Consider the following 10,499-nt stretch of genomic DNA (forward strand, 5'->3'; position numbering starts at 1 on the left):
AGCCCTCATATCCCTCCACCTTCTAGGTCACTATGGGCATGCTCCGCACGCGCTACGCCGCCTTCGCCACAAAGAAGGATCGCGCCGCGGCGGCTGGTAGCCATCAGCTTGAGATGGAGGCAAAGTCCCTTCGGGGCATCACCGCCGATTGTGGCGGCGGGGGATACCCCAAGCAGGAGGGGGCGGCTAGCGAGGGAGATGGCGGAGGGAGAAGGGGCTGAGGTTGCTGATCTCGACGCGATGGATGTGGTGTTTGGAGAGCTGATGATCGATGGAGGCCGAGATGAAGCAGATTACATTAGCGGAGATGGCATCGTCGGCGGTGGCTTTGCTACTCTCCATCGCATCTCTCTGTGCGGTGGTTGTGTGGCTCGATTTGCCGCTGACTGGGACCAAGTGCGTGTCATAGAAGATCTAGGCGAATGTGGTGATGCTCACCGACCATCCCTGATGCAGAATATCACTGCTCTTCCGACCCTGCCATCGCTGTCAAGGTAATCTATCTTCAGTCCTCTCCTACTATATATTGTAGTGTGCAATTAGTGGATGATCTTTATTTTCAGTCAGTATTTTTTGATTGAATTAGAACAGGGAGCGGTGGTATATAGAGATTTTTGTTTCGTTGTGACTTGTGGCAGAGATTGATTGAATGCGGGTTTACGGTTGATTGAACTGAAGTGTTGCAGCTGTGCTCGTCTAATCATCTTGTTCATTCTGTCAGATTTTTTCTTTTTTGCTTTGTGCTATGTGAGGAAAGCAGAGTGCTCGTTTCTTAGATTTGTAGCATTGCTCATGTTGCTGACACAGACGCAGCGGTGGTTGGCAACAATTGCTGGAGTTATTGGATTAATTAAATCGCGCATATTCTTTCTGTTTGTCTCAATTCATGGTGGTTTCCATCCAGGATGGAACACTGACAGCATATAAACTGGATGTAGGCGAAATAAATGGGAAAGCGGCATAAACCAAGGGGAGAAGGGACATACTTACTGTGTAAGCTTGCAAACAAGAAGATATGTGATGCCGTTTTATATAATCATATCGACTCCACACTTGATATATTTGAAGATATTGTTTGTTCCATGATCCTATCAAAGTAGTTTTCATTGGAATGCATGCGCACCTCCTTTCCTTCTCAACTCATGTTTATTCATTTTTTTTACCAGATTGACACTTCTAAATATCAAGAGCTTCACTCCTACAGTCCTATGGCAACACATTGTAGCAGTGGCAACCACCACACTGTTCAGGTCATGTCTTTTCAAGTCTAGAAGAATATGATTACCATAATTTCAATCTTTAGAGCGTCTGAAAGTTCTTGAGATTTATATCTTTTCCTATTAGTTTCCATGATCTGTTGTAAAAACACAAAAGGGATAATTCATTGAGGAATATGAACTGCAAGTATATGCATTTAGTAGTTGCAGTACTTGAGACAAAGGAGAAATTTAGCTTGCTTAGTAGGTGAGCTATGCAGTTATGTACTACCAACCATTTGTTCTTCTTTTGAAGTTAACATTCAGCTCATACTTCTCTGGGTATATTTACAATGCTCTTATAACTTCTCTGTTTTAGCTTCTGAAAATACTAGAATCTTTCCTTGTCATTTATGCTCCAGAGAAGTATGAATACAATCCAGGTTGTTTTTTCTTCGGTAGACAATCTGGGATGTTAGCTTGATAAACTTGAATTGAGCATGCAGATGTTACCGTTAGCTTCTTAAATACCATTCTGATGATGTGTTAATTAACTAGGATCTGCAGCAAGTTTGCATACCTCTGGTGTTAACTTTAGTGATAGTTTCTGAAACTTGAGTGCATAGTACAACTTAGTACCAACTACACGTTGATTTCATATATGGTGTTTTTGCTGCACATGGGTTAAACAATCAGAGTCGACATCATTTTTTCCCCTTGTAGTCTTGAACTAGCAGGTTGTAATAAACCATGCTATATGTGGCCTTATCAAGTCTTGAAGAATATCATTACCATGATATGTGTGGCCGATAGCTCTCGATGCACCAGTTTTGTGTCGTCAGTTTGTCCAATTTTTTTAATCATCTTTCAGGTTCTATGTTTTTTCTTTATTATTTTATTAGCTAAATTACAATGTAACTGCTAGCATGAGTCATATATGGGAGTGCAGTCCGAAAGTTAGAGGATGACATGGTCTGCAATAATGTTCAGATTCTAAATTTTATATCGCTAGAAATCCGGAAGTATTATCCATGTTATGTGTTATTTTTCCAGGCTTACTCTTGGTTGGTTTGTCGGTAGGGGATTATTGGTCAGGAGTGAGGTATCCATTGTTCGAGAGGTAACAATTGAGAATTCATGGATTATGTAATTTCGAATCATGATTTTTTTTCGAGCAAAATGTCAATTATTAACCTGATTTACTTACTCGAACAAGCTCAATGGCAGTACATCTTGGTGAAAAAATATCAAGGTTTCAGATTTGGAGGTTCTCATTTTGACGAGCTTCATTAGCTATAAATTTTTCCCGAGAAGCTGGCCTATGATAATTACTAAGCAATATAAATAAAATTCAAGAGGGACAACAACACCGAGTGTTGGAGGGCGCAATTAGAAGGTGGAGGTCATATGCATGCATTTTGATACTACACTTTTGCATTGTGCATTGTCCACCTATTGCTATTTATTTTAGTTTGGTGGAAGTTGCTAAAAATATTGATGTTATCCCTGAATGAATTTGCAGAAGTTTTCAGCTGGCGTTATAATATGAATATATGATTGAGCATTGATAGGAGTTCTAATATCCACTTGAAATGTAAATAATATGAACTCATTCTAGGAGCTATCGTATACACCTTATAGGAAGAGGATGCAACGCTTTCGATTCAGAAAAAGACACCAAGCCGCTTCCATGTTGAAACTTTTACAGCATGTGATGAAACTGCAGCTAGCTGCAAAATAATCACCAGGGTTTTTAGGGTAGAAATCCTCTGTAGGAGATAACTGAAACTGAACTTTGAAGGATAGGACTGCTTCTGTCAATACGTATGAAAACATTATGTAAATTTATCATTTACATGTCTGATACTTTCTTGACATTGCTAATACCTGTGGAAGAACAAAGCCCTAGATCATAGTGGATAGAAGAGATGTGTGGGTTTAGTTTAATTGTTTCTTTAGGTTGGCAGTATCCGCTCATTCCCGGCGAGCAGCAAGTACTTGTCCTTCTTTGTTAGCTCTGTGGGTATGAACCCGAGTGCGGCGGTGAGCACACGCCTACTATTGGCACAGGCTCCAGGACGTGGATGGAGTACTCTACATGTTATTGGCGAGGGAGCTGTTCACCGTCTAGGGCGACATGCCACGGTACTGGAGCTGAACTCTAGGTTTGTTCGCTCTCTCCTATTGTAATGCAGCTGTTCTGAATTAATATTTCTTTTCAGTTTCTTCTTTAGTACCGGTAGGATCATTACCTGGTCATTCTATTATGTGCATGTTTTTTCAAGCAGAAAGAAGATATTTGTAATCTTGTAGTTCATCATTGGTGGGGAACTATTTGACAAAATTGTAAAACCCCATTCTTACCGTTGTCTGTCATGGTCAGTCTTGACTTCAAAATTTACAGTTAGAATTAATTCATCTGTTTGTAGCTTGGATGTCTAATGTATTCCTTCTAGGACGTACAAACATAATTTTCAAACTTCATTCTGTTGATTCTGAATGGGGCTAAATACCTTGAACCATGTAACACTAGCAAGACAACATATATTTTTTCTAGGCTATTCACATTTTGCACGTTTTTGAGATGTCAATATATGTTGCTCTTGGTCTGAACTATCTGGATGATGCTTAATGCTATTACTTAAATTTGAATTGGCACATGTATCTTTAGTTGATCTGCTTACTGAGCTTCAAGTTGAAATATATGTTGATGTGAAACTGGAACCCAACAGTGTTGTAAAAACCTACCAATTTTAGATTCGTCATGGCCTCATGGGAGACTTTGTAAAGCCGATGCACATAAATATTTCCAGCATCTTATTGACGTTGTTGAGTTTTGCCGTAGCAGAGAAATCTACCATAGAGATTTAAAGGTGATTATATAAAATGAAAATGAGTTCTATGGTTCATAAGTTGTGATATTGTTGGATTATTTTCGTCTCATGGTTGTTTACAATTAATTGCAGGGCCAAGGATCGTTGACAATCCTCCAGACCGAACGTACTCCTTTTACAAGCACATAGGTGCATTTGGAAGATCGATTCGAGGGTATGACAAGACTAGGGTGATCATGTCATGGAACCATCATTGGCGCACCGTTTCATTCTCATGGTTACGACTTCTACAAATTGTATTCCTGGGAGCACATTAGGAAGAGCGGGCTTAACTTGCAAAAGGACCAAACCTGTTGTATGCATTGCTGAAAATTGTCTATATAGTTTTATATCCAGTACCTATATAATAATATAAATCTGGATTGTGAGATGTAAGCTAATGCTATTTCTCAACATGTTAAGGCGATAAATTGGGCATGCCAATAAAGTTAGTTGTCCATGTATCAACTATGATCCTTGATCATTTAAGATTAAATGCTTGGCCCCTGGTATGCTTCCCAGGGCTGCGTTGTTGCCCTTTGGTACGTCAAACCCCTTCGTCGTTGCATTTCGTCGCACTCGCGCGCTGTCGCGGCCGAATGGGCCAAAGCCCAACAAACCATCGCCTCCCTTTTCTTGCACCTCACAAACCACGGAACCAGCACCGCTGCTTCCTAGGGTTAGGTTCTGCCATGTCGCCACCCATCTGCCGCCGCCGCCGACCATCCCTGCTCCGCCGCTACCGCCGCCACCAACCGGCCGCAGCTGATCTGGGTCCCATCTCCTCCATGCCAGCCAGCCGAGACGTAGCTCCTCCTGGTCGCCGGTCCCCTTTTCCTCCGTCCTCTGCCGAAGGATTCTGTCCGGTTCGTACAACTGTTGGCGTGAGGAGCCAGCCTATGCTCGGGCGCTGCCCCCGCCGACGTACCGCCCGCTACACGGGCAGGTGGAGAGGCTATACTCAGAGAGGAGACGGCTGAAGAGGATGCGATGCCGCAAGGATCAAGGACTCCGGGGAGCGATCGGAGCCACCAAATCGACAAGCAGGTTGGTCGTCTCTGGCCATGCGTCCGCCGTGCCTCCTCCCGCGCCGCCAGCACGACGCCCACGCCATCGCGTCCGAGCACGGCGAGCCCTCATATCCCTCCACCTTCTAGGTCACTATGGGCATGCTCCGCACGCGCTACGCCGCCTTCGCCACAAAGAAGGATCGCGCCGCGGCGGCTGGTAGCCATCAGCTTGAGATGGAGGCAAAGTCCCTTCGGGGCATCACCGCCGATTGTGGCGGCGGGGGATACCCCAAGCAGGAGGGGGCGGCTAGCGAGGGAGATGGCGGAGGGGAGAAGGGGCTGAGGTTGCTGATCTCGACGCGATGGATGTGGTGTTTGGAGAGCTGATGATCGATGGAGGCCGAGATGAAGCAGATTACATTAGCGGAGATGGCATCGTCGGCGGTGGCTTTGCTACTCTCCATCGCATCTCTCTGTGCGGTGGTTGTGTGGCTCGATTTGCCGCTGACTGGGACCAAGTGCGTGTCATAGAAGATCTAGGCGAATGTGGTGATGCTCACCGACCATCCCTGATGCAGAATATCACTGCTCTTCCGACCCTGCCATCGCTGTCAAGGTAATCTATCTTCAGTCCTCTCCTACTATATATTGTAGTGTGCAATTAGTGGATGATCTTTATTTTCAGTCAGTATTTTTTGATTGAATTAGAACAGGGAGCGGTGGTATATAGAGATTTTTGTTTCGTTGTGACTTGTGGCAGAGATTGATTGAATGCGGGTTTACGGTTGATTGAACTGAAGTGTTGCAGCTGTGCTCGTCTAATCATCTTGTTCATTCTGTCAGATTTTTTCTTTTTTGCTTTGTGCTATGTGAGGAAAGCGAGTGCTCGTTTCTTAGATTTGTAGCATTGCTCATGTTGCTGACACAGACGCAGCGGTGGTTGGCAACAATTGCTGGAGTTATTGGATTAATTAAATCGCGCATATTCTTTCTGTTTGTCTCAATTCATGGTGGTTTCCATCCAGGATGGAACACTGACAGCATGTAAACTGGATGTAGGCGAAATAAATGGGAAAGCGGCATAAACCAAGGGGAGAAGGGACATACTTACTGTGTAAGCTTGCAAACAAGAAGATATGTGATGCCGTTTTATATAATCATATCGACTCCACACTTGATATATTTGAAGATATTGTTTGTTCCATGATCCTATCAAAGTAGTTTTCATTGGAATGCATGCGCACCTCCTTTCCTTCTCAACTCATGTTTATTCATTTTTTTTACCAGATTGACACTTCTAAATATCAAGAGCTTCACTCCTACAGTCCTATGGCAACACATTGTAGCAGTGGCAACCACCACACTGTTCAGGTCATGTCTTTTCAAGTCTAGAAGAATATGATTACCATAATTTCAATCTTTAGAGCGTCTGAAAGTTCTTGAGATTTATATCTTTTCCTATTAGTTTCCATGATCTGTTGTAAAAACACAAAAGGGATAATTCATTGAGGAATATGAACTGCAAGTATATGCATTTAGTAGTTGCAGTACTTGAGACAAAGGAGAAATTTAGCTTGCTTAGTAGGTGAGCTATGCGATTATGTACTACCAACCATTTGTTCTTCTTTTGAAGTTAACATTCAGCTCATACTTCTCGGGTATATTTACAATGCTCTTATAACTTCTCTGTTTTAGCTTCTGAAAATACTAGAATCTTTCCTTGTCATTTATGCTCCAGAGAAGTATGAATACAATCCAGGTTGTTTTTTCTTCGGTAGACAATCTGGGATGTTAGCTTGATAAACTTGAATTGAGCATGCAGATGTTACCGTTAGCTTCTTAAATACCATTCTGATGATGTGTTAATTAACTAGGATCTGCAGCAAGTTTGCATACCTGCTGGTGTTAACTTTAGTGATAGTTTCGAAACTTGAGTGCATAGTACAACTTAGTACCAACTACACGTTGATTTCATATATGGTGTTTTTGCTTGCACATGGGTTAAACAATCGAGTCGACATCATTTTTTCCCCTTGTAGTCTTGAACTAGCAGGTTGTAATAAACCATGCTATATGTGGCCTTATCAAGTCTTGAAGAATATCATTACCATGATATGTGTGGCCGATAGCTCTCGATGCACCAGTTTTGTGTCGTCGGCTTGTCCAATTTTTTTAATCATCTTTCAGGTTCTATGTTTTTCTTTATTATTTTATTAGCTAAATTACAATGTAACTCGCTAGCATGAGTCATATATGGGAGTGCAGTCCGAAAGTTAGAGGATGACATGGTCTGCAATAATGTTCAGATTCTAAATTTTATATCGCTAGAAATCCGGAAGTATTATCCATGTTATGTGTTATTTTTCCAGGCTTACTCTTGGTTGGTTTGTCGGTAGGGGATTATTGGTCAGGAGTGAGGTATCCATTGTTCAGGAGGTAACAATTGAGAATTCATGGATTATGTAATTTCGAATCATGATTTTTTTTCGAGCAAAATGTCAATTATTAACCTGATTTACTTACTGAACAAGCTCAATGGCAGACATCTTGGTGAAAAAATATCAAGGTTTCAGATTTGGAGGTTCTCATTTTGACGAGCTTCATTAGCTATAAATTTTTCCCGAGAAGCTGGCCTATGATAATTACTAAGCAATATAAATAAAATTCAAGAGGGACAACAACACCGAGTGTTGGAGGGCGCAATTAGAAGGTGGAGGTCATATGCATGCATTTTGATACTACACTTCTGCATTGTGCATTGTCCACCTATTGCTATTTATTTTAGTTTGGTGGAAGTTGCTAAAAATATTGATGTTATCCCTGAATGAATTTGCAGAAGTTTTCAGCTGGCGTTATAATATGAATATATGATTGAGCATTGATAGGAGATCTAATATCCACTTGAAATGTAAATAATATGAACTCATTCTAGGAGCTATCGTATACACCTTATAGGAAGAGGATGCAACGCTTTCGATTCAGAAAAAAGACACCAAGCCGCTTCCATGTTGAAACTTTTACAGCATGTGATGAAACTGCAGCTAGCTGCAAAATAATCACCAGGGTTTTTAGGGTAGAAATCCTCTGTAGGAGATAACTGAAACTGAACTTTGAAGGATAGGACTGCTTCGTCAATACGTATGAAAACATTATGTAAATTTATCATTTACATGTCCGATACTTTCTTGACATTGCTAATACCTGTGGAAGAACAAAGCCCTAGATCATAGTGGATAGAAGAGATGTGTGGGTTTAGTTTAATTGTTTCTTTAGGTTGGCAGTATCCGCTCATTCCCGGCGAGCAGCAAGTACTTGTCCTTCTTTGTTAGCTCTGTGGGTATGAACCCGAGTGCGGCGGTGAGCACACGCCTACTATTGGCACAGGCTCCAGGACGTGGATGGAGTACTCTACATGTTATTGGCGAGGGAGCTGTTCACCGTCTAGGGCGACATGCCACGGTACTGGAGCTGAACTCTAGGTTTGTTCGCTCTCTCCTATTGTAATGCAGCTGTTCTGAATTAATATTTCTTTTCAGTTTCTTCTTTAGTACCGGTAGGATCATTACCTGGTCATTCTATTATGTGCATGTTTTTTCAAGCAGTAAAGAAGATATTTGTAATCTTGTAGTTCATCATTGGTGGGGAACTATTTGACAAAATTGTAAAACCCCATTCTTACCGTTGTCTGTCATGGTCAGTCTTGACTTCAAAATTTACAGTTAGAATTAATTCATCTGTTTGTAGCTTGGATGTCTAATGTATTCCTTCTAGGACGTACAAACATAATTTTCAAACTTCATTCTGTTGATTCTGAATGGGGCTAAATACCTTGAACCATGTAACACTAGCAAGACAACATATATTTTTTCTAGGCTATTCACATTTTGCACGTTTTTGAGATGTCAATATATGTTGCTCTTGGTCTGAACTATCTGGATGATGCTTAATGCTATTACTTAAATTTGAATTGGCACATGTATCTTTAGTTGATCTGCTTATTGAGCTTCAAGTTGAAATATATGTTGATGTGAAACTGGAACCCAACAGTGTTGTAAAAACCTACCAATTTTAGATTCGTCATGGCCTCATGGGAGACTTTGTAAAGCCGATGCACATAAATATTTCCAGCATCTTATTGACGTTGTTGAGTTTTGCCGTAGCAGAGAAATCTACCATAGAGATTTAAAGGTGATTATATAAAATGAAAATGAGTTCTATGGTTCATAAGTTGTGATATTGTTGGATTATTTTCGTCTCATGGTTGTTTACAATTAATTGCAGGGCCAGGATCGTTGACAATCCTCCAGACCGAACGTACTCCTTTTACAAGCACATAGGTGCATTTGGAAGATCGATTCGAGGGTATGACAAGACTAGGGTGATCATGTCATGGAACCATCATTGGCGCACCGTTTCATTCTCATGGTTACGACTTCTACAAATTGTATTCCTGGGAGCACATTAGGAAGAGCGGGCTTAACTTGCAAAAGGACCAAACTGTTGTATGCATTGCTGAAAATTGTCTATATAGTTTTATATCCAGTACCTATATAATAATATAAATCTGGATTGTGAGATGTAAGCTAATGCTATTTCTCAACATGTTAAGGCGATAAATTGGGCATGCCACTAAAGTTAGTTGTCCATGTATCAACTATGATCCTTGATCATTTAAGATTAAATGCTTGGCCCCTGGTATGCTTCCCAGGGCTTCTACATAGTGAGTTGAGTTGTCCCAGGGAGTTGTTTGCCACTAATTTTTTTGGTATGACATTTAATAATATAAATTCCAGATTATCCAAACATGCTTATTATGTATTAACTTATTTGCAATGTTCCTTTTGGATTTATATTAACTGTTCAGGTAAGTTCATTGTTGTGCGAATGGTCTAAAAATGCACTTCCAATAATTAAGTTGATGTCCCAAGAGTGTTTGGCAAAATGATATACTCCCTCCGATCCAAAATAAGTGTTGGATATTTAATTAGTAGAGCTTTATACTACATCAATACAAAATCTCTGACACTATTGGATCGGAGGGATAAATTATTATTCTAGATTATGCTTATTCATTACACACATTAGAATGTGTATCTATCAGTTCTTACATTTTTCAAAAGTTGTCAGCTCACAATGGAAATACTCTGCATCCGTGCCTCACCCTCACTCGCACGTGACGTTCAGTTTCCATTCATGTACTGAGGACTGCCGCTATGCACTACTGCTCTATCCATCTTGTGTTTTTGTGTTGTTTATATTGTCTACGACCATGTTCCCTAAATTTATCGTCACTAGAGTTATTAGCGGGTTCTCACAGGATTCAACGATGCTCTCAAGCATGGTACAAAATCATGCTCAGACATGTTGCTATAACAGTAAAAATACAAGGATATCCTCACCCCACCCTAAAGTATCAACTA

The 10,499-nt window shown here is 41.0% G+C and overlaps 2 protein-coding genes across 10 annotated transcripts; both read left to right on the top strand.

The window, feature by feature from the left end:
- The first annotated feature begins 221 nt into the window (after positions 1-221).
- Positions 222-2,309, top strand: LOC124703102. 2 transcript variants are annotated; one of them, XM_047235312.1, is made up of 4 exons: positions 222-494; positions 939-993; positions 1,167-1,250; positions 2,250-2,309. In XM_047235312.1, exons 1-4 carry the CDS (start codon positions 241-243, stop codon positions 2,274-2,276), a joined length of 420 nt encoding a protein of 139 aa, XP_047091268.1. In that variant the 5' UTR covers positions 222-240; the 3' UTR covers positions 2,277-2,309. The 2 variants fall into 2 exon arrangements, with proteins under 2 accessions (XP_047091268.1, XP_047091278.1); XM_047235322.1 differs by lacking the exon at positions 939-993 and having other exon boundaries at positions 1,167-2,303.
- A 2,862-nt stretch (positions 2,310-5,171) lies between these two features.
- LOC124684755 lies at positions 5,172-8,579 on the top strand. Of its 8 annotated transcripts, none has more exons than XR_006997141.1 (5): positions 5,172-5,695; positions 6,367-6,450; positions 7,449-7,515; positions 7,611-7,789; positions 8,361-8,579. XR_006997141.1 is itself a non-coding variant. In XM_047219020.1 (5 exons), exons 1-4 carry the CDS (start codon positions 5,442-5,444, stop codon positions 7,473-7,475), a joined length of 420 nt encoding a protein of 139 aa, XP_047074976.1. In that variant the 5' UTR covers positions 5,172-5,441; the 3' UTR covers positions 7,476-7,515; positions 8,361-8,579. The 8 variants fall into 8 exon arrangements, 7 of the variants coding, with proteins under 7 accessions (XP_047074976.1, XP_047074970.1, XP_047074971.1 ...); XM_047219020.1 differs by lacking the exon at positions 7,611-7,789 and adding an exon at positions 6,139-6,193; XM_047219014.1 differs by lacking the exon at positions 8,361-8,579 and adding an exon at positions 6,139-6,193 and having other exon boundaries at positions 7,611-8,199.
- The last annotated feature ends 1,920 nt before the right edge of the window (positions 8,580-10,499 follow it).

The sequence above is a fragment of the Lolium rigidum genome, chromosome 1, assembly GCF_022539505.1.
Source record: "Lolium rigidum isolate FL_2022 chromosome 1, APGP_CSIRO_Lrig_0.1, whole genome shotgun sequence".
Taxonomy (NCBI): domain Eukaryota; kingdom Viridiplantae; phylum Streptophyta; class Magnoliopsida; order Poales; family Poaceae; genus Lolium; species Lolium rigidum.